Here is a 25,032-nt window from a genome sequence, read left to right on the forward strand (position 1 = left end):
GATCAAATGTTCACCTTGTGACAATTTTTGAGTTTCGACAATGCAACTTTTGGACTCATCACCTGTTTATAGATTACAAAGCAGCGTATGATCCAGCGTCAAGATAGCTGGTACGACATCCGATACTTTCGTGGACGTTGGATGGATTGAAGCAGGGTGACACGCTCTCAAATTTGTTGTTTAATTTAGCGCTCGTACGTGCGATACAAAGATCCAGCGTGCAGTAAAACGAAACCATCATCAATAAGTCTCACATGCTCCTTGGATTTTCGGACGACATTGATATTATTGGCGTGGATCATAGAGCTGTAGATGAGAAGACCGGAGTTAAACTTGACACTTTGTAAAAGCTGCAAAAAACATCTTTGTTTTAACCCAAGTTTTTTGTGATTTGAAAAATAATGCACATTTTCGTTTTCACTTGCATAACAAGTCCCGTAGAAGTGACACCTACCAAAAATCCAATATTCCTGGAGCCGCGGGGCTAAACTGGACTAGTTATGGGGCAAAAACGGAAAATAAAACTTCACACAAAAATACAAAACGAATACAATGGGATACCAAGTCTCGAGAAACCTTAATAAGTGCGATGAAAATGAAGCCATGTAAGAATGGATGCTCTGCTGGTTTCAACCTTTAGTGAAATTGAGATCTCAACGTTCAGCCTGACGCCTAGATGTCACATGAAAGCGCGTTTACAAAGACAATCCATGGAACGAAACAATTGCTGGTTTGGTTTCAAGTACACATCCCCTCATATATGGGCGCAATCTGGCTCGGAGTGCACTAACCTCGAAATCGAAAATCTCAAAATGGGCGAAAATGGCCAATCACATTTTGAAGCAAGAAACAATCAGACATGATTAAATATTGTGTGTAAATGATAAATATTGTGTGTAAATGATCTTATTGATATCTTACAACTACTTCGTACATGAAAAATGTTTGGTATGTTCAACAATAATTTTTCAACTGTTTATATACCAGAGTTAACAGCAGTTCATTATAGCTTGAGTGTAATCGTCACATTATTTCCAAAACATTTTGTTGTTGTTGTTGTCGTTTATTAGCGGCTTTAACCACGTTTGGGTCGTTCACCGCAAACCATTTTTTTTCTTTTCACAGATAGTCTGAGTGCAATTGAAGATATTCGCTCAAAACTTGACAGGCAAGAATAAACCGTTTTTCTTGGGCAAAGTAAAACAAATTGAATAATAGTTATCAAATCACTATAGTCTGGATCCCGGCTCAGTGCTCCATTCCAGGCAATTCCAGCTTCTTGGTATAGAGATGATCTAATTCGGTAGATGCACTCAATTATTCCTAAAATATCGACAAAGGCATGGGTCAGAGGACTGGATGTGAGTAGGGATTTCATTCGTGTGATGTCCAAACTCATGTCCAATCACTACACGTTAGATGCACATCTCCTTCGAATTGGACTCTCCGAGACTAATCATTATGCTTGTGGCGGAGGTTATCGGGATATTGATCATGTCGTTTGGACATGCTTGGAGTATTGTAATGTCAGATCTCAACTAATAAACTCTTTGCGTACCCAAGGTAGACTATCCAATGTCCCAGTTCGAGACATTCTTGCTTGTCGTGACCTTCCATACAGGAGACTTTTTTATCAATCAGCTGATTCTCATAGGTAACAAGCGTTTTACAAGGATAACTCCCGCCTTGACCACAAATGATGTAAGATTGAATTACCTTATGTAGTCGCATACGTATCTCTCGCACGCCATTCCGGATACCGGAAAAGAAATTCCGCCAAACTTCCTTTTTGTTGGACAGAATTTCTCCGTACCGCGACATATTTTCTCGAATATTTTCTCGAATATTCTCGCTGACGTGTGGGGGGATGTCATGTACACGCACTTCTAAAGAGTGAAGAGTATAGAGTAAAGAGTAAAGAGTAAAGAGTAAAGAGTAAAGAGTAAAGAGTAAAGAGTAAAGAGTAAAGAGTAAAGAGTAAAGAGTAAAGAGTAAAGAGTAAAGAGTAAAGAGTAAAGAGTAAAGAGTAAAGAGTAAAGAGTAAAGAGTAAAGAGTAAAGAGTAAAGAGTAAAGAGTAAAGAGTAAAGAGTAAAGAGTAAAGAGTAAAGAGTAAAGAGTAAAGAGTAAAGAGTAAAGAGTAAAGAGTAAAGAGTAAAGAGTAAAGAGTAAAGAGTAAAGAGTAAAGAGTAAAGAGTAAAGAGTAAAGAGTAAAGAGTAAAGAGTAAAGAGTAAAGAGTAAAGAGTAAAGAGTAAAGAGTAAAGAGTAAAGAGTAAAGAGTAAAGAGTAAAGAGTAAAGAGTAAAGAGTAAAGAGTAAAGAGTAAAGAGTAAAGAGTAAAGAGTAAAGAGTAAAGAGTAAAGAGTAAAGAGTAAAGAGTAAAGAGTAAAGAGTAAAGAGTAAAGAGTAAAGAGTAAAGAGTAAAGAGCGAAGAGTGTAGAGTAAAAAATCTAAAGTGAAAAGTTAAGAGTGAAAAAATAAGAGTGAAGATAGAAGAGTGAAAAAAAGAGTGAAGAGTGAAGAGTGAAAAAAGAAAAGTGAAGAGTGAAGAAAGAATAGTGAAGAGTGGAAAGTGATGATTGAATTCTGAAGAATGAGAAGTGAAGGGTGAAGAAATGAACGGTTTTTCAAGAGAAACCGGAGGATAGAAGTAAAAACAAAAGTGTTATTTCGGAAGTGCTAAGAAAAGTGCAAATTCAAGATTAAAATTGAAGAGTAAATGCAGAGAAATAAAAAAAATTAACGAGTAAAAGAGATTTCAATTTTTTCTTTGTCGAAAACCACTGCGGACGAAATATCATTTGTTTTAAACATTTCGATTGCAAATTGTATACTGATCTGTATGAGTCAAGAGCTCTTCGCACAGTAGATAACATTCCAATTCTGATTAGTTCTCTCAGTATTATAGTAGAATCATTTTCGCTATAAAGAAAAGGCAGAAAGCATCACGTCTTGTATCAATCATCAACGCAAATCATCCTTAAAATTAAAGTAGCACATTGTTTTACTATCCGAAACAGTCCAGTTAATCGGTAACGGCTACGAATTCAACGCACAATGCCACTGTTAGGAGATCTTACTCACCTACTTTTTGTCTCTTATTTCCTATTCACCGGAAAATCGCTCGCTTTGACGGGGCTGAGTTCATATTGCATGCGACCTAGTTCATAATATCGGTAGTGGCAGTATCAACAGTACTCTGCTATGAAACCACGCCCCTAATACGCTTGCGCTTGTTCTTCTGCGGTGGGACAGGCTATCGGTTTCCGTCTATATACCGATACATAACAGCAGTGGTACTCAATGGTATGAGTAAATAAGAGAACACTAAAAGAGCATTGCGCTCTCTCTCCGAGAAGTCACCAACCAGCATGCAGCAGCAAACAAACGGCATAATGTAAGAGAGTACAGTTCAAATATGAACTCCACCGAACTGGTTTCTATCTACTTGTTCTCGTTGCCCACTGACACCAGGCCCAGCCCTTATTTGCCATTGCTGTGTATCTACGCTGTTGGCCTCTCGCTCGCACTAACCTGCGCTCTGGTCGATTTGGTATCACCTTTCGAGGATTGATAGCTTGCATCTGCGTTACAGCCTCAGTACATCTCAGGTGTCAGTAGCGGAAGGACGTGATTGTCGTTTTTGCATTCGTCGCCGCAACCGCCCGTCGTCGCGAGTTAGTTAATTGTGACAACACGACAACGATATCGGTTCGTAGTGCTTTTTTACCGCGAGTTTCGCTTCGACACTACCCCGCACCCTCATCATACTCCGCAACCCTACCAATATAGTAACTCCCATCAGTTGACCAGTTCGGGGGTGTGAGTGAGTTTAGTGAACATTTTAAATGACTACCTTCGGAAAAGGTCCAGTGGACTGCCGAGTAGTGACTAGCATTAGATTTAGTTGCAGTACACACGCGAGCTAGTGATATACCCCCGAGTCCAGTGGAAAGTGTGAGACCAGTTTAGCGAATGAGAGTGTGATCTTTGACTAAGTGATTGTGGTACAGAATTAGTCGAGCTTATTAGTGCTACAGTTTTTAAGAAAATTCTTACATTTTTCCGTCTTTTTTCAAACTTAAAATAAGTTCTAAAATAGCCGCGAGATTTTCATAACCGATAGTATAGTTGCAAATAATAGTGACGTTTTACTAATTGTTAACCAATGTTGATGACACTGTGTAAGATTGTTCAATTCTATTGTTAGCAGAAGTGGGGGCGTATTTTGCTGATTTGTGCCATGGATAATCCCAGCTATGGAACATCTCATATGTCGTCGCCCGCACTAGTAGTATTTTCCCAGGCCGCAAACGGATTAAGTGACGCACTGCGAATACAGCGGCCATTCCAAACACAAGTATGTTGCATAGCAGCAAGACCATAAAACTATCAGAGTAATTCGTTGAATGGTGTGATGTAAGTGGAGTGACTATATATTTTCTAAAGATGACGAATTTCATAATTTTCCATTTGAAGTTTTGAAAAAAAAAAAGTAAAACTTTTCAGTATATATATTATATTATCAGGTCCGGATTTACAATAATCAATACCTAAACCTAATACCTTTTTAGTTTTGAAGGGTCAGAAGCCTATTTACGCATTAATAGAAAAAATGTTTTTTCGCAAGGCGCGTTCTTTTCAACCGTTTGAACAAAACTGGGCGTGTCCAGCTATGAATTCAACGAATCTGGATTGAAGTTTCTCAACTATGTAGATCAATTTTATTGCAAAATAGTAATCTTGAATCGTTGAAACGTAAAAAATCTCCCGAAGTGCTGTTTTTAATTTAGTAATTCAAGAACACATTTCAATACAAATTCCATTTGTAAAATAAATTATAGTCCAAACTCAAGACCAAAAAATTGCTTTAAGTTGGATATTTTTCAAAATCTCAATGACGTATAATGACACGATGCCAATCCGGCAAAATCGTAACACCGGAGTGCTCTGCAAGCGCTTCTGAATTGATTCTTTTTTTTATATGTAACCGTTGATGGTTTTGCTTTTTATATACGGTTTGCTTAATTCGCCGCAACCACAGATCGTCTGCAACACTAAGTACTTTTTCTCAAATTTGCGACCTTCTTCTCCGGAAACTTCTACGGAATATTCCGACCAGACTTGACGACAAAACGTTTCAGATCGGGGTTTTGCTTTGCGTCCGCTTAATCTTCCGAAAGCGGAGCTCGGCCGTCGTACTCTAATTATCGGTTCAGTTATTTGCCATCCTTACCTTGAAAACATAAAGTTCGGCCCGCTTCACTGTCTGCTAGACGAACCAAATGTAAGAATTCACCTTTTTAGCTACGCCCCGAATCGTAAGGTTCGAATTGCGCTTGAAGTCATTCTTCATCCGTCATGAGGCCACAGGGTTGATTTTTTTCACTTTTCTTCCGCTTCCAGCTCGCCGCTAGTTCGGCTGTATATCATTGAACGATTTTACCACACGGACACGGTCGACCTGACACCATACACACTTTGAAAAAACCGTGTGAATTTACGTCTTCATAGAAGCACATGAAAGTCGCAATTCACTAAAATTTAGTTGAATTATCTTTACATGCTTGAATTTACGTCCAGCGTAAATTTCATTTTTTCTAAGAGTGTAGTCCTTGGGTGTCCTCTGCTGTCGTTGGCTGCCGCTCAAGGCACGAATACTTTATGTACATTCTAAAATAGTATTACCCAAAATGTCATTAATGTTCACCTATGTAATAGAAAGTGTTGCATTTTTTTAGCACAAAATTTAATTAGGAAATAGAGAAGAACATAGCATGATGGGAAACGCCATCGCCTTTCACGCAGCTAACTTGGATTCGGATACCACAATAACCACCACCAAGGTGAAAACCTCTAAAAGCGCAATAGTAAACGTATCGAAATGGTTTAAACCAAATGTTTAAACTACTATTTTCAGAAATAGAATAAATACTCTAGAAATTTAGTTTTAGTCTATTGTCACGCACTAAAATTGTAATATTTTTTTTTTAGAAAAATTTAAATGTAACTAAATTTAATCAGAAAAAAAGGTTAATCTGAAACATCTTTTTCTTCTGATTCCAATAGCTGAATAATAGAACGCTTATCGTGATGGATAAGAAAATTACATTCGGGGATGGATATAGCGTGAAGGGTAAGTCGATGCCTTTCATGGCAGTCCACCTGGTTGCGATTTCCCGTACATAGGGTCAAAAAGTTGTTCTATTCCGACGTGGCGAATAGCCTCAAGGTTAAAACCTCTACAATCGAAACAGAAAAAATAAACATATACAACCCTCACTGTTTAGCTGAGTTCAAGTTTAGAGTGCTTGTAATATAAAGGGAGCCAATATAACTTAGGTATATATATTAGTAAAATTGTTTGACATTAGCTAAAGAAACTTCATAAATAAATGTTCTGTTCAGTTCTACATCAAATCATAGACCTCCCCAGTCAAGCTGCATCATGCTTTGAACCGACTTCATTATGATGATTTTCGATACCTTTATCCAGCCTCTTCGAATTTGTTACTACATATCCCTCAAACATGTAGCCCCAATTAGACCAACATCGTCGTATTCCGGGGTGTTTTGGCGAGTTTGTGTACACATTTTGTTTCTTCCATAGGCTCCGCTTTCAACTCATTAGTGCCTAGCAGTTCAAAATTAACTGCTATGGCCTCTGATTAGCTCGTTCAAGTTGCGCTATATAGACACAACATTTACTCTACTTGAGTAGAACTTTGCATCTGAGGACGGGCATAGCATGATGGGTAAGACAATCGCCTTTCCCGATGCCTACCTGGTTTCGAACCCCAACCCAGCACAAATATGCAGGAAATAATTTTTAGGCTCGAGAGGCGAATGAAGCGAATGAAATTAAAAAAAATCAAACATAATATATTCAGAGCTGCCATCCATTTATGTCTCAAGTTTCATTTTAAGTATTAACGATGAGGAATTTTTAATAATGGGTTCCAAATCAATCGAATCAGACTTTTCGATAATAAATAAATTTAAAAAAAACAGTGATTTTTTAAGAGCTACCCTACTTCTACTCCGAAAAATTTAGAGTTCAATTGAAACATGGACCACCCTAATGACTCAAATGATCAAAAGATGCACCAGTTGATTACAAACAACTTTTGTGGAGACACCAACTACAAAAATAATAATATTTAACAGCGAAAATATTTTTGTCTCTCTAATTTTTTTTCGATTACAGAGGTTTTAATCTTAAGGTCATTTGCCTCTTCGGACCAGAAAAACTTTCTGACACTATGTGCGGGAGTTGGGAATCAAAACCAGTTGGAGTTGGGCTGCGTGAAAGGCATCGACTTAATCACACTATATCCGTTCTCGTTCGCTAATTTCCCGTTTTGGACCACTGTGCATTGTCACCTACGTTTTTTCGTGAAATTATATACTTTGTTGAAATTCTTGCTTGACTTACTAGGGCTATTGTTCCTATAGGAATCTTATTATTAGAGTCGTCATGCTATGTTGCCAATTACTCGACTTTCAATCAACGAACTGTGATCAAACCGGATACAATATCCTTTTCGGCACTGTCACTTAGTGAACACTACATTGTTGTTCAAAATAAATCGCAAATCTCTCGTTCTTAAATGTCTCTATTTCTCGTTCTGTTCAGCTCTCCCATATTCTTATTATTCTTCTTTCTTTTCTCCATTTCCTACTTCTACAATTCTGCATCTACTTTTCATGTATTTTTTAAATTTTCCATTCATTGTGGTACTAACTGTTTTAATACTCTATTAAAATGATTTGAACTTTAGATTCAACTATGTCAGAATTTTTGTTTTCCTAATTTAACCAAATCAAAAGAGCAACTTTCAATCCTATCCAAAGAGCAACTTTTTCGTTTTCATTATTAGGCGTCCTATCTACTGTATCAATGGAATCATCACCATTGATTTTCATTTTTCTGCCAAAGAAAATCCGAACATTATGGAACATATTTTGATTCATCAAGAGAATGGGAACATGTGACTTATCCTTAACTACACTTAAATTTAGTCACTCAAACTAAAGCGATATGACTTATATTATTCGATCCATAACCAACTAGAGGAAGTTCAACAGCAACTATGAAAGCGATTTTCATTATTCCCATCAAACAATCACAATTCAATTCCGCTGCTGATCTTCAAGGTTTTTTTTACGATTTCTAAGAGTTTTATGCAAATTTTGTTTAAACAAGCCATAGCCGATTTGTAAGACAATCGAAGAAAAAAAGCAAGTAGATTTATAAAAGTTCGGTTATGGCTACAACCCAAAAGTAACCTCCTGTAGAGACTTGCTTATACTCTCGAGTATAAGCCGCTGAACAGAAATAAGAAAATAAACCCTTCTTAACCCTCCTAGTGTTGTAATATTGCCTTTCCCATGGCATTCAATACAATACAACATTTTTAGATTTTAGATTTTTTCCTCGGCCATTAGTATTGCGAGCTTCTCAAATAATCTAATAGAAGTCTTCAAAGGACTTTCAGTTATTCGAAATCGATTCTTTAATCTCAGAGAAACAATGCAACAAGCATTGAAAAACACTTGGATTTGTCGGTTACGTCACATATAACATTACATTACATTCACGAAACAGAAATGTTCGCCATAACCGTTCCAAATTTGATTGACATTGATAGCTCTCAAATAAGCCTAAATTTATCGAAATTTGTGGAATCATTTTTGAGAAAACTCAGCCGTTGAAAAATGTGCGGTTAGTTGTTTACGTCACTTATACCATTATACGTTCGAAACCAGAAGTTACAGCCAATTGATCTTCGATCTTAGTGGTAGAAAACTACGTGTTTTGTCGGTTACGTCACTTATAACATTATATCTCCTGAACCAGAGGTGGCATCCATTTAAGCTTCAAACTTGATCAATGGTACAATAGTAACTTTCAAATGTGCCTAAGCTTGTTGTAATCGCTTCAGCAATCTTCGAGATCATTGTGCGGTAAGAGAACAAGACGCTTTGTCACTTACCTTATCATATCTCTGGAACCGGGAATGCCATCCGTTAGCTCTTTGAACTTAATCTACAATTCAATAGTCGCTTTCAATAATTAAAATCTGCTTAATCATCACTGAGAAAATGAAACAGTAACTAAACAATGCGTGTTGCCGCTTACGTCACTTATACCATTATATTTCCAGAACTAAAAGTGACAGCTATTTGATCTTCGAACTTGATCAATGGTCCAACAGTGTCTTTCAAACAAGCCTAGGTTTGTTGAAATCGGTTCAGCCATCTCCGAGAAAAATGAGCAGTAATAAATCTTTGAAAAATGCACACACGCACACATACCTACTCATTCATACGCACAGCCATTCTCCGATCTCGTCGAGCTGATTCGATCGGTATAAAACATTAAGGGTCTTCTAGGCTCCGTTCGAATGTCGTTTTTCCCAGCAATTCTAATACCATTGTGGAACCAGTGCGCTACAAACTGCTGCCATTTGAAATCCAGCGCTCCTGATCTGGATGAAATTTCTCACTGCTACTTTCGAAAGTATTTACTTTTAAATATGCGAAAATATTTCGATTTTTTTATTTTTAACTTTGTATGTAGCCTAGTCAGAATTCATATTAGCCCCATCTAAATCAGGGAACGTTTTCAAGAAGCCAATTTTTAATACCGTTCTATGAGTTTGAAACTTTTGATTAGCGTAGCCTATATGGAAAATATCATCGATGTATTAGAATGGTAAATATTCATCTATCGAAGCAACCCCTATGTAAAATGTTCAAGTGTTCATGTAGAACTTGATGCTGTTATCTCGACAAACTTTAAAGATTTGATGCTTCCTCGTTGGAAACACACCTCGATGGTACTAGCTATACATGTCAAAAAAATAATGCAGTTGAAGTTTGTCGGTTGGACAATGTGTAAGCATCTCTGAGAACATAAATGTAAAATTTATGGCAGTTTTCACTAAAGAAAGGTTATACAATCTCAGTGAAAACCAGCTTTTGAACTGAAGCCCGGAGGGACCGATTTTCATATACCGTTCGTTGAGTTCGCAAAATATTTGTGTGAGTATGTGACAAAAAATGCATTTTCTTTTCTCCGAGAAGGCTAAAGATATTTTCACAAACCTGAAATGAAGACACTGTTGTCCCATAGGTTTTCTTTACAATTTCACGTGGATTCTGGTTCCAAAATAACACGATGAAAAGTAAAAAAAACAACAAAGCTTTCTGAGCTTTTTTCTAATATTTAATATTAATTAAATCCCTCCAGTACACAATGCAATTGACTTCGTATTCTCAAAGCGATCCGAATTTTGTTCCATATCCTATCTCCGATTTCGAATTTTCCGGGTAAGGACTATTTAAAATTTCCAACCGTCGTTTAAGGGGAAGATGTAAAACCGTAAGAAATCTTCTAAATTGGGCTCAAAACTGTTCCAATTGGTTGATCGTATTATCTGATGTCCAAACGAATTGACTTTGGCTACACCATAGTTTCCATATATACCGGAGCAGGTATTGCACCTTTATGCCATAGATCGATTCAGAATAAATTATTTCCAGCATGAATTTGTTGAGTTAACATAATTTGAGATATATTTGAAAACTTCGAAACACTGTCACTGTTTTTGCACCTCTTCAAACGATGCTGTCTACGATGTACTTTGTTCTTATTTGACATATTTCAGTCAGGCGTAACACATGGATCAATAAGTCCCGAGACTAAAGCAGAGATGGCGCTCGTAGTAAACCAGTAACCACGTCTTTCTAGAGTACTAACTTTTGCTTGAAACGGGTCAAAATTTTAAGTCGATCCGACCAGAAACAGCTGAGTTATCGAGGTTGGAGTAAAGTCGTTTTGTAGTTTGTTTAAAAAATGGAAAAAACCGAGTTTCGTGTTTTGATAAAACATTGTTTTTTTAATGGGTAAAAACACCGTGCAAGCGAAACAATAGATAGAAAAATGTTATCCGGACTCTTGTCCATCAAAAGCAACGATTTGTCGGTGGCTCACCGAGTTTAAACGTGGTCGTACCGACACAAATGACGCGGAACGCTCGGGTAGACCTGTGGAATCCGTTTCACCGGAAAATGTGAGTGTAGTGACAAAAATTATAATGAAAGATCGTAAAGTGAAGCTTCGTGAGATTGCTGAGATGACACAGATATCATATGGAAGTGTATTTACTATCCTTCATGAAAACTTGAGCATAAAAAAGGTTTTTTCCAAGTGGGTGCCGCGATGGAACAAAATGCACCTTGCCACTAGTCGATGAAAACAATGGCGAAATTGAACGAATTGGGCTTTGATCTGCTTCCCCACCCCCCATACTCGCCAGATTTAGCCCCCAGTGACTACTGGCTCTTTACTGATCTTAAAAAAATGCTCCAGGGAAAAAGATTTGGCTCAAATGAGGAGGCCATCGCTGAAACTGAAGCTTATTTTGAAGCGAAAGATAATTTTTTTTATAAACATGGTATTGAAAAATTGGAAAAACGTTGGAAACATTGTATCACCCTAAAAGGTGAGTCGATGAGAGATTTGAGTTTGGTTTCAGTTCCTTTCTAGGAATTATCGTATATTCTCTGATCAATTTGTAATCTGAAGCAACAGTTCTAATACCTTTAGGTTTTTTAATTATAATTTATAAAGATTTTGTTGCTGATTCAGTAATGACTACTAGTTTTATAACAGCTATAACCACTTCCTTCTCCCATTGTAAGGTTAAAGCCGAGCATAAATAAAATATATCCCAAACAATAACTCTTTTGACAAGTAAAACAATAGTTTTATAATTGTTTATAAATCTTTTATGAAACCGTTTACACAGATTAACAATTTAGCTTTGGACTTTTGGACTTTTCATTGAATTTTTAATTGCATATCAAGTCACCAAAAATAAAATAACAAGTACTAAAATAAGACTCCTTAACTCTCAATATTGGTTTCAAACATCCTCTTTAAAACATTATTATAGATTCAGTTTCACAAAACTAGTTTTGTGTGTGTTCCTTGGATGACAGACTCGTAATAATTTGTATAGTTTCAAAGTACATTTATGGCACATTTGTTGTGGGCTATAGAATTTATTTATTTTTAAGATAAGTGTAAATTGCATTAAGGAATGTTTCCTGGTCGCCATTTCGATGTTCTACCGTAGCATTTATAGGCATCAAATTAATTTCAAAATACAAAAAGTAGAAAATATGAATGATTTTGATGTTTCACTTTCAAAACTCCTGCACAATTTTTGACGCGACGAAACTGATTTCTACGAAAATTACGATGAAAGTTAATTTATGTAAATCATGCAAAAAATTTGCGAAAAACGCCTTTATTTCTAGACGATTAGTTATAGTTCTTATTCACGACAATACTAACAGAAAAAATATGTTCACATTCAGTGAAAGCCTCAAAATGGTAAATATATAAGTAGTCTTACTAAGGAATCATCGGCCTGACCAAGAAGCAAACCATGCTTCGTCTGAAGTGGCAGTCGGTGAAAAACTTTGAAAACAAGAAACAGATAAAAACATTTTTTCAAAGAACCGGCAAAGCTTTTTGCATTCAGAGTATCTTTGACCAATTCTCGCCAAAATCTCAAGTATGGCTTAACCAATTTCAACAAGCTAAGGCTCATTTGAAAGCTGCTATTAAGTCATTTCAAGTTCAAATATCAAAAGGCTATCTCTTGTGGTTCTGAAGATATAATGGTATAAGTGAAGTAAACGACAGTACGCTCGTTTTTTCAACCATTCAATATTCTCGAAGATGCCTGATCCGGTTCCAACAAGCTCAAACTCATTTGAATGCTATTGGGACATTGATCAAGTTCGAAGATGCCACTGCTAATTTCGAAGATATAATGGTATAAGTGGCGTGTCCAACAAAACGCCCCTTTTTTGCCTTTTTTCATATAGATAGATTATTCTTGAAAAATCGATTAGTATTTACTAGTTCGACAAGTTTCATATATCATTAGGTTCAGTCTTCAAGCTGAGCAATTTCTGTATGTGTGTGTTTGTATTCACGTATGTATGTTTGTAAATTGTGTATGTGTTAAAAAATTTACTTATTCTTTTCAGAGATGGCATGACTGTATTGAAAAAAAAATTGGACTCAAATAAAATAATTTGTAGTCCTATGTATTGTAATTAAATTTGCTTCGGATCTGGCTTCCTGTTCCGAAACTATAGTTTAATATTACAAACCGTCATTTGAAGCGGCGATAAAGAAAAGGAAAAATTCTTCTTAATTTGAAATTATTGTTTGCAAATTGGAAGGATTGTGTTTGTTTATACCCAAAGAAACTCTCCTATTTTTATTCTATTTTGCAATAAAAATTTGTATTAAAATCGACTAGTGATATTAATGAAAATATAAGTAGTATGAAAAAGCCATCATTAAACCACTAGGTGAATTAAAACAGGTTTTTCAACTTCATATAATATGTTTGCTATTGAATATGTATATATACATGTGTTAAACACACCAATTCAAGTGAAAATTAGTATAGCACGAGTCTGTATAAAAACACTTTATTTATCGTGATTTAATTCAAATCTTTATGTAAAACAAAGCAACATTCATTTGAAATTCATACAGAATGTTTCATCACAGGAATACGTTATCGTCTTGATGAATGTAGCATCCATTTTACACATTGAACGAAGTGAAACATTCATAAATACCGTGAGTTTAGCATGTTGTGATAGTTGATATACATTACACATGATGTCAACGTGCAAATTTTCTATCAGCATATTGTTTGGAGTAATGGAGTTTCACAGTAAATGCAATTATTTGAATATACACTCATACTACGAAAAAAATATGCAAGCTTGCGACTCGATTGATGCACATAAAGGAGCGTCACAATTCACTTCAAATAACAATCAAAAGCATGCAAAACTAAAACTTTGTATTCGAGCTCTAAACAGACATTGTGGTTTGAATTCAAATGTTTAATGGATGTTTTACTCTGTAATCACCCTAGCAAATACGACATGCTTAGATTTACGTCATGTGTAATTTGTTCTAGAAGTGCACGAATAAAAATCCATTGCCGGTACCTTAACTAAAAATCATGATACATGCCTTTTCATGTAATTTCATGAGCAGAATGATTGATAAAGACTGTCCCAGAAAGTATGGACGTACTTTGAATTCGCTGTAAATATTTCACAAGTGTTAGATATCCAAATTTTATTCGATATACTGATAATATTAGACAACAACAACAACAGAATATTATTCTCAACATTTGCTACTTAGCCATTGTAGACTAGCTGGCGCACCTTCTTACGAACGTTCCTCATTAAATTCCGTACATACTGCTTCGAATCATGGGTAGAAGTCGTTTTTGTAAACATTCCTTGATGTATATTTCGCTGTTCATTGAAGCAGTGGTGATGAAGGGTTTCGAAATCTTACCGCAGCTACAAATTGCTTGCCAGACCATAGCTTTCTTACCAAATTTTTCGACTTCAATCGATGTCTCGTACTGGTTTAACACTTGCCCTTGCCCGGGTATCTGGTCTTCCAATTACGATTTTTTCAGTGCATCCTTGTACTGAATTAATTATCATTAATAAAATGTGCACTCGATCTAAAATTTAATAACAAGAAATTCAAAGGGACCACTATTTCTAAACACAAAATAAACAAGAAACTACTACAGCTAACCATAATGCATCTTATACAAAACAATGATTGAATCTTCAATTTGTGTTGCTCATATTTCAATCCTTTTTTTACCTTTTTTTATATATATAAAAAATAGGTATAGAATTCGCTCAAACTTTAGAAAATTTTTCCGATGCCCGGAGGGCCGAATGACATATACCAATCGATTCAGCTCAACGAACTGAGCAAATGTCCGTGTGTGTGTGTGTGTGTGTGTGTGTGTGTATGTGTGTGTGTCTGTATGTGTGTTGTCAACTAAGAGGTTGAGATCTCAGAGATGGCAGGACCGATTTTGATCAAACTAGTCGCAAATGAGAGGTCTCCCTGTCACCCAGAACGCTATTGAATGGTTTTGAGATCGAATGTTTACTTTTTTGAGTTATACGAAGTTTTATGTCAAAAAAGTTTTTTGACAGTATCTGTCACAATTGACCATGAAAACAGAATATATATTCAGACTTAGATACCTATCCAACAAGCCATAGATTGTTAAAATCCGTCCATTTTTAACGGAGATATCGATTTTTTTGTGTAAGCGACTTTTCCCCCTATTCCAGCAGGTAGAAGTTTTGAACGCTGTCTGGCAAAGAAATGCTTGGGAGGAACGGAAAACACGATTTTTTATACTGTGACATACAATTGTTTCTAAGGTCCTAAAAGACTGTGTACAGCATCCTTTTTCATGACAATTTGCCTTGGACCGATTTTAGCACGGTTCGTTTTTGGCAACATAATCGTTCGAATATGGCATATGTAAACCAGATAATATCAGCATTTTCAAGTTGAAAGCAATTCCATAATTGTATTCATTTAAACTACTTACAGCAATAAAAGCTGGAAGAACATAACTTCCATATACCATACGACTCAGTTCATCGAGATCAGCAAATGCATGTGCAACAAATAATTTCACTCAATTTTCTCGGAGATGGCTAAACCGTTTTCTACAAACTCAGATTCATATGAAAAGTAGTATACTCCCAAACAAGGTTCCTGAATTACGTTTGGATCCGACTTCTGATTGCGGAACCACAGGATGATATATGAAAAGAAATTTAAATAATGCAATTCATTTTTCTCGTAGATGGCTGAACGGATCTAAGATTCAAATGAAATCTAAGAATCATCTATGATTCAAATGAGAGGTCTTAAAATCCTATAAAATTTAGTCAGATCCGATTTCTGGTTTAGGAGATACAGGATGATTAGTATAAAAAAGTCCATTTCACATAAATTAATCTGGTTGATCGGGTTTGCTGATTTGGATAGTCGATTACGAAATAAATTTAAGCGGTATTCAGTTTTCGATTCGGAATATACCCCCAAATTTTAATTCGCACTACAATTTCTTAATGATGTCTACACACTCCTCAGGGGAATTTAACTGATTTCGGCTACCGATTTTAGAAGTTCGGTTCCAGTATCGAATCGTTTCTCAAAGCTTAATCATTTTTTCAAAAAGGCCAAATCGAACTTCAAAACCAAAAATTCAAATTAAAAGACTTAAGGTCTCATACAAAATTGGTGAATTTTATCCGATTCTGGAATTACAGATGATGAGCTTTAGAAATTCATACCGATATAGAAGATGTAAATTATTTGGCGTATTAATTTATGGCCATTCGAATCATTTTGGGTTATGCTAGTTCCAAAATACCGGCTCTGGAAGTACCATAAATAATGACGAAAAACTCTAAAGTGGAACTTACTTCGACATCTCATGGAATGTTTAATCGATTGTCACACGTTAAGATTGAAATTCGATACGATTTGCAGCTTTGACATTACAGGGTAATGAGTGATTAAAATCTCAATTTGCCGTTTAAAACGACGATAATTAAAATAATGTCAAGAAAACTGAAACACCTAAGAATATCCATACAAAAAACACATGCGGATTGATAAAAAAAGGTATCATCTCACTGCTAGGTGGATTAATCACGTTTTATTTCCTGATATTGATTAAACAAAATATTTTCTATCGACAAATAACATATTTCAAAGACTGATAAGTTGATACAGGATTGATTGAAAGAAATTTTTCAAATTGAAAATGGTTCCATTTCTGAGAAAAGTTATCTATAATCCTTGTCCATGTCCATTTGCCTGAAGCTTCAAATCTAAGCGTTGAGCAACAAGTTTAAATTGAACGATCGTATACTTACTGGGTGTGTGACCTAAGAAAACATTGAACATTTTAACTACATCACTCCACTTCACGCCACAACGTTGCAAACTGAAAGTTACTCACCTACTACCGTAGAATTAACGAATCCATCATAAAACCCTTCCTTCAAGCTTCCGGACGCCAAAGATCTGCACCACCTTTCACTAATGAGTGGCTACGGAGCCCATCTGCTGCATGGTTTCCAGCCCCACTTCCTCCACCCGCTGAATCCGGCTGTATCAACGGCCAGTGGGACCAGTCCGTTCGGCGGTGGAGGAGCCTTCGTGAAGCCGTTTCCTTCGAACCTGCCACTCCCGTCTGCCTTCACGCCACCGAAATGTCTCGGATTCGGAATCGACCAAGTAAGAAAACAAATAAATGAACCGACCACGCTGCAGATTGTTATAAATGATGTTAGAATATCTTTTCGAAGGGACTCCTGTTCGGCGGTAGCAGTGGTTCGGAGTCCTTCCGGACGTCCGATTCATCGAGTCCAGCGTGTACTTCCCTATCGCCACCAGCGAAAGACGAATCGATGGAGGGACACACCAGCGAAGAAGGAGATCGGGATCGAATATGCAGCCCGGAACGAAGTCCGGAGACACCTGGCTTCAGACGTGAGTACCACATTGCATCCATCAATTAGTTGAATACATTTCCCAATCGATTAGGCCACAAATGGTGTGTGGCACTGGGTTCTAATGAGTCGGCATAAATCGCTTTAATGTTCATGATTTTAGCGAGCAGCAACTTTGTGCTCCGTAGTGAGAAAAGAAAGTGATAATTAATTTTTATTGCTATTGCTGAAGCGTGCCACATTTCACTGGAAATCTGTTAGCACCATTCATTCATTCAATGGTTTCCGAAAAAGGTCACCGCAACTCCATCATATGTAACAATCTCGTCTGCGTACTTCGGGATGGGACACACTTCGGCACTTACTGGGAAAATTCTCATGCTCTCTGACCTTCCACGCTAACGATGTTGGCGTCGTCTCATAATTCCCGTCCGGTGCGACAGAAGCAATCTCGGGATAAGTTACGATTTTCAGCTCGAATTTCGACCTCCAGGGATGGAAAGAAGAATGCGATAGGAACTATTTCCGAAAAGGGTTCTCCGCTACGGGTGAGCAGTTGAGTGGCAAACGGCTGGAAAAGTCGTAAATTTTGACCGAAGATGAATCTATTATCGCAGAGAACAACGAAAAACCTGCGGTACTTAAATGGTTGGATAGAATAAGAATTTACAAATACTATGTGATTGCCGTGGGTTGAAGTTTAAAAATTCTGTATAGAAATGCAAGTTTTTCAGGCATTCAAGAAAAAATGGATAACAATAGAATTGCGATAGTGATAAAACTTATGATTATCAAGTTTCGTCCGCATTTCTTTTAATTGTTACGATTACGTTTGATGCGATTACTGCTTTCACGCCCATATATTTCAAAATTTTCATGGTTATTGCTTAATTATTGTGCTTTGCAGAACTTCTACCAGAAAGATCAGACGTCGCTGACGGGCCGCTATTTATATATGCTTTCCTTTTCTCACCTTTGTATTCGACTTTAAAAACATACATATTAAAAAAGGCCTTATCAAATTACTGTACCTTATCAGATTACTGAGCCTTATCAGATTACTGCGTACCTTTTACACAGCTGTCAAAAAACTTGAAATGACATGTTTTCGATCATACAAGTATTTTAAAATATTCATAATGAGTTCATAGCAATGAGATAAAAAAAACTTGTTTGCAATGTTGGTGATTTCACCGAGAGCGGTTCGATATTTCTCTACATTGTATACAACGTCGACAATCTGACATACGGTGCTAAAAAAACTCACCACCTCTCAATTCGTAAATCGTAAGAGAATTTGGCTGCATTTCGTCACTTCACTTTATACTCTGAGTATAAACATTTCGAAACTCGAATGTGGAACATGCACAAACATATTCATAGACACAACTTTATCAACGGTCCCCTTTATACAGTAAGTTAGAATAAACGGTAAGCTATATTTTTAAAAAGAATTACTATCAAAGACAGAAAAAATCTTTTCAACCGAGTTTTCGTCACCTTATTATTAAATCATTTCTATGTTGAAAGAGACACTTGATACATTCTTTTCCCTCGAAAGAAATATTCTTATAACAGCCTTTGAAGAATAAGAAGTATCTGTACCAAGTTTGATAGAAATGTGTTAAGTTATACTAGAACAAACAGCAGCGTGCTAACCCCTGATGCACATACCGAGAGATATTTGCTCTTGCACTGGTGTTCATTCTATGTTCGTCTAACCATGCCTGTTGTTTGTTGGTGAGATGATGCCTGTCTCTCTTTGATAGCACTGATTGAATCGTGTGAAGACTAACCAGAGAGCGTGTTTTGATACGATAAAAGCCTTCTATTAATAATTCATGAAATGTTTTTCTTAGTTTTTATGACAAATCTTAAATCGAACGCGAAGAGTGTGGGTAGATATAAACCAATTTCAAAGAAAAACAACAACAAAACCCATTAATTGTTAAGAACGGTATAAATACACTTCAGCAATATGTCGACCAGGAAACCTTGATGACCTTGAAAGAAATTCAATCAATTTCGCAATATTAGAGGGGATATAACTGGCAAACCTATTCGCATCCTCTCATTCGGCAACTAACACAGAAATCGCTAGAACCCAGTTTACGTCGTTATATAGTCCTAATGTCATCATAGACACACGGGAAGGCATGAGACTTGTGAGCACTGAGCCACAATTTGTTTAACCCCGGCTTTAACCTTATTGTTGTCGTTGGCCCAGAGAAGACAGTTTGGTGTTTTTTTTTATTCATTTACTTATCACAACTTTGAATGCAAGTTAAACGGCGGGATTATTTTACATTTTTATATACATATTATCAATTTATATACAAAATCATTGGTCACCGACGAACATGAATCTCTTGACCAGAGCTGCTAAATGTCACTATCAACGAGCAACTTTGCACGACGAAGATTGGAAAGTTTATGTCACTGGACTGCTGCCAACCAGGCTCTACCAATCATCATATATTGAGTGTCTGAGAGCCGATCTGTCATAACTTAAATTCTCTTGATATTATACTCACCAAGACGCTCATTGATTGCCGATTGATATTATCTTCATTTCACTGCTTGACTAAATATTAATCAAGCAGCATAAATATTGAATTAAATTCATGTACACCAATAAACTCCGAAATCCGATGACTTTTTACAAAGAACAATTAACTTTATCAATTTATGTTTATGTTAGTACTCTCATGGAATTTTTTTACTTCAACAGGGAATAGGAGAATGAGAGAGAGAACAAAATGCGTCACCTGTCTTTGACTGAGTATACTTCTACTTGGTCATTGAACTATCGAGTATCTCATTTGACAGACACTTTGACCGTACCGTTTACAGTTGACGATGATTTTAGTCAGTCTGTCAAGGTCATTTGACATGACTGACAATTTGCAGCTCTGCTCTTGACACGTAATTGTTTTACTTCAAATTTGCAGAGCATTTATATCAGTGTTTGAATCTCAGTTATGAAGCGGGTAGGGTCTAACACTTTTGAGATCTCACTTATTTTTTCTTTGAACTTTCTTATAGTAAAACACACACTTCAAGAATGTTTTGTCAAATTTTCAAGTCTATCGGAACAACACTTCGGAAGTTATGGGTCTTTATTTTTTCTTATCTCACAGTGCAAGAATGAGGCAAGAATGCGGTGCACAGGACCAAGAATTTTACTTCGATTGACTTGTAAAAACATTCTAGAAATGTTTTATTACAACAAAATACAAAGGAAAGATATGATGTTTAGAAAGTGTTAAGTCCTCGATTGTATAGACAATATACTTTAGACGCGTTTCCATCTTCATTTAAAATCTACTTCACCAATTTAGCACACACTTTCGACATATAAAATACCCAATCCCAACTTTTTCCATTTCGCTTTTTGTAACTTTCGGATGGTTTTACAGCTACAAAATGGCGGTTTTTTTTGTGAAAAATTGCAGTTTCGACTTATAAACAACCACCAAAGATTCAAAAAATTGAAAAAAATCAAATAAAAACGTAAGGGTCTAGAAAGACATCTACTACAACTTCCATACTTCATCACCAAGTCGGTGAATATTTTCCCAAGAAAAAATTACGAAATGATGTTCGAATGATGCTTTGTGTTTTTTCGATAGCTCTAAAACAATTCGCAAAAATGGTGTTATTTCAGACCCTATCCCTCCTTAATGAGCATTGCACCAAATAATGGTTTTCGTATACAAGTTGTTTGGGAAAAGCATTGACACTCACTCTATGTCATCCATAGGAACTCGTATTGTCGTGTTTCGTACCTGTCTCTCATTTTACCTTTTAAATCTTTTGCCTTCCTTATAATGCCCGGAGAGCCGAGTGTCATATACCATTCGAATCAGTTGATGGAATATGCAAAATGTCTGTGAGTGTATGTTTGAATAATTCCACATTGTTATATATGAGAATATGAGTAATATGAGAAAGGCATCATTGCACCTCTAGTTGGATTAAAACAGGACTATTTTAAACAGTCATCCACTTAAAATTTATCTCTTTCCGAGTGAAAAACCGGATGTCAGTTTTGAAGCATATTTCGTTATCCATCACACAGCAATACTACATTACGGGTTTTGGTAATAGTCACTACCGCTCAGCTCTGGTTGAAGGGCAGTAGGCTCGTTAATTACTGCTTAGTCCATTACTCAGTAAATACTCTTTTTGTTTATGTTATTGCTATTATATTTGGAGTGGTTTTATGTCTTTGAGTGGTTTTAAAATGCATTTGATTACATCGATTCCAAACATCTGTTTAGTTACATTCAGTTTTAAAATATACGATAATTTTGTTTGAGTGTTATGACTTAGTGATACTTTTAGAATTGAATTCGAATTGGGCCTGGTTAGGATAAACAATTATCTATAGCTCAATAAATGCAGATTGTTGACGGTTGGTTCATGTCACCACTTGTAATTAAGGAGATAAACAATTGAATGTTCAGGCTAGATACATTTTCGATAGAACTAATATACCAATGGTGTGCAGTTACATCAGAACAATCAATGTGCTTAGCTTACACAACAAATGTAGAAGACAAATGAAGACTTAAATCAGAAAATATCTTTTGCAAATAATGCAAGCTTCAAATGCATTCGTGTTATATGTTCAAATGTGTGAAGCTGTAACCAATACAATAAATCCCTTTCGGATACCAATTCAAGCTACGAGAACAACAAAACCGACGAAAACTTAACTGTGCTATGAAGTACACTTTTACTCAATTTATTATTGTGTTCTTTTCGCGTTATCATCAAAAATTTCTAGGCTAGTAAAAATAATACACAAGCTAGTTAGACTGAAAACCTTGGATATTAGAACCCAAAAAGCTGAATCGAATCATAATTTTGAATTTTTCTATCTTTCTAGTGGCGGCATACCGTTTCTATGAAAGCTTCACTAAACAAGGTAAACCACTTTCAATTATTTCAAATAAACTTTCATAAACGAACATTATATTTTCTCCTTGCTTTCTATAAAGGAGTTGAATAATTAAAAATTTAGATCGACTTCATTTGCTCCAGCTATAATACAGAAAAAAATGTTTGTTCTATTATGTGTAAACATCGATTCAATATACAACCACTATTGTAGACACCGTTGCCCATTCGCGACTATCCCTAACAAAAAGGGGTCCCGACGAACGGCATTGTTTAAATTAACATTCTCGACCTAATGGATTCTTAAGATTTTCCACCGCACATTTCAAAACAATTCCCGTCTGACACCTTAAACGCTTCGCACCACTTCAGGGTATTTTGGAAATCTTCGAGGGAAAAATTTACAACACTTACAAAATGCCATATATCTAAGTTGTGCGTGAACAGCATATGTACAATGCTGTCAAAGAGGAAAAGAAAAACCAAGAAACTCAAGCAAGAGATCTATCATCGCCGGATCAACGTGATCTCGCGGCCAGCGAGCGCGCAAAGGCTATAAAAATCACTCAAATAGATCACCTCGTCGGAAGCCCCAACAAGGCTGGACGATTATTTAAATAATGTTGTTAGACAAATGGTTGCATACCTCTTTTCCGACGGTCCCTGACATATGTATGGTAAAGTGGTATCGCTTTTCATCGTGTTTAACACGCCGGTATGATGATGATAATGACGATGATGATGATGATGATACTCAACTCATTGAGATTCGAAAATTCTAACAGCATAGCTACTTGAAACACGACCGGTAATGCTAGGAAAATGTTTATTGATCTAGTGTGTGATTGTTGGCGGTTGAACATATGCTGAATAAGGACGGTTGTTACAATTGGGAAGGCGCGAATAAACAAACGAAGTGAGCGTTGAGTTCACCGTTGATAAATAATGTCATGAAAACTACGTTTGTAAACGTAACTTTAATACTTTTTTTAAGAATATGGTTGTTCTAACAATAGTCATCTATTTTGTGAATTAGTCAAATTCCAATCAACGATTTGTGATAGAATCGAATACAATATCTTCACTACGGTTCTAAGAACTAATATAACAGATAATTCAGTTCCACATATGTACAATATTTATGTTTCTCATTAATTTGGCGAATTTCCATTATTGGGAAAATGTGCGAGTTCGAGTCCCGCAAGGCCATAAAGTGCAAAATTTCAATTTAAAGGGTCGCTCAGTGAGACGGCCGTTTTAATGGTAATTTGGAATTTTTTCTTTTAAACCTGTTGAAACAATATAGTTATCATATATCATATCTATTTTGAATACATTGAAACAAAGTTTGTAATTTTTTTGAAGTCAAAAAATAGAATATTTTCAAAGGTACACAAACAGAAACAGCTATTTATTTATTTATTTTTTGCCGTGTTGATCACCTGAAATCAAGAAAACCATACGTCATTTTATTCGCGAGACTATAGACTCAGTAACAGAATAAATTGAGGGAAAAAAATCTAAAACAAGCTTTGTGGTAAGATTCAGAAAGAAATCATTTTCCTTCTTTTTCGGGGTTTATATAAATGATGAAAAACCAACTGATCAGATCACATTTTATCGATTTCCATACTACTGCTGTGCGCAAAAAGTAGTAAGACTTTTAAATTATGTTTCGCGCGGAAATCTTATTCGTCGAAATTTTCTTGCTAGGTTGGTATGACTGTCAGTGACATCTGTGCCAAGTGTCACGTCAAAATATTCATTAGTGTTTAGTACTGTCTTTCTGAAGTATTCAAAGTGCAATCGTTGATTTTTACAATGAGTTCGGAATGTTACAAAAGGCCTTCGGTGATAATTGTATGTCGCGAGCGAGTGTTTTTGATGGGTACAAAATGTTCAAAAAGGACACATCCAGGACGGCAGTTTCGACAGTTTTCTTCGATTATCGAGGTATGGTGCACTCCGAGTTCCTTCCGACCGGCCAAACTGTCAACAAGTAAACTATATGAGGTGCTATGCGTAATTTGCGCGAAGCTATTCGTAAAAAGAGGCCGGAATTATGAGCCGACCACTCTTGGTTTTTGCACCACAATAATGCCCCGGCGCATATTGCATAGATTCTTCGTGATTTTTTCGACAAAAATTCAATCAATATTGTTTCGCAACCACCGTATTCGCCTGATTTAGCTCCGTATGACTTCTGGCTATTCAACAAACTCAAACGACCGCTCTGGGGAAACCGTTTTGAGTCAATTGAAGACATCAAATGAGAATCGCTATTCCGAAAATTGACTGTTTCGAGGATTTGAAAAAATGTTGGCACAAGTGTATTGGTGCCGGGGGAGATTACTTTGAGGAGGAAGAAATAGATTTAGAAGAATAAATAAAGAATTTTGAAATTATGAACAAAGTCTTACTATTTTTTCCCACAGTACTACATACATGTATTCAAAGACAAAAAAGTACGTGCGTACTCAGATTGTAAGTACACTCCAAAAAAAATTTGAATTTCACAGGTGACTTAATCCCTCATACGATATAATTCATAAAGACCTAATTTGTCAAATGACGGAAAATTTTATTTGTAATGACTTAATGTTAAATGAGCTTGAATTTTACTGATTTCGACTGTAACTTGCGTTCTACTAGCAGGTGCGACTGTATGAATTTAAATGCACCTTTTACCGGCCAAGCAGATGCATACTTCTGTG

The 25,032-nt window shown here is 36.2% G+C and overlaps 1 protein-coding gene across 5 annotated transcripts in view; it reads left to right on the forward strand.

Moving 5' to 3' along the window:
- Window positions 1–3,612: 3,612 nt before the first annotated feature.
- Window positions 3,613–25,032, forward strand: part of LOC131436399 (protein Teyrha-meyrha) — a 76,297-nt gene continuing 54,877 nt past the window's right edge. For 3 of the 5 annotated variants that reach the window (XR_009230620.1, XM_058605106.1, XM_058605107.1), the window contains exons 1-4: window positions 3,613–4,358; window positions 16,968–17,198; window positions 17,255–17,453; window positions 22,308–22,346. Coding sequence is in view for 4 of the 5 variants with exons in the window: in XM_058605106.1 (XP_058461089.1) it covers window positions 4,242–4,358; window positions 16,968–17,198; window positions 17,255–17,453; window positions 22,308–22,346 (586 nt within the window). In the remaining variant the exon portion in view is untranslated. The remainder of the gene's footprint in view (window positions 4,359–16,967; window positions 17,199–17,254; window positions 17,454–22,307; window positions 22,347–25,032) is intronic. The other 2 variants (XM_058605108.1, XM_058605109.1) reach the window with 2 other exon arrangements.

Source organism: Malaya genurostris, chromosome 3 (assembly GCF_030247185.1).
Source record: "Malaya genurostris strain Urasoe2022 chromosome 3, Malgen_1.1, whole genome shotgun sequence".
NCBI classification, from domain to species: domain Eukaryota; kingdom Metazoa; phylum Arthropoda; class Insecta; order Diptera; family Culicidae; genus Malaya; species Malaya genurostris.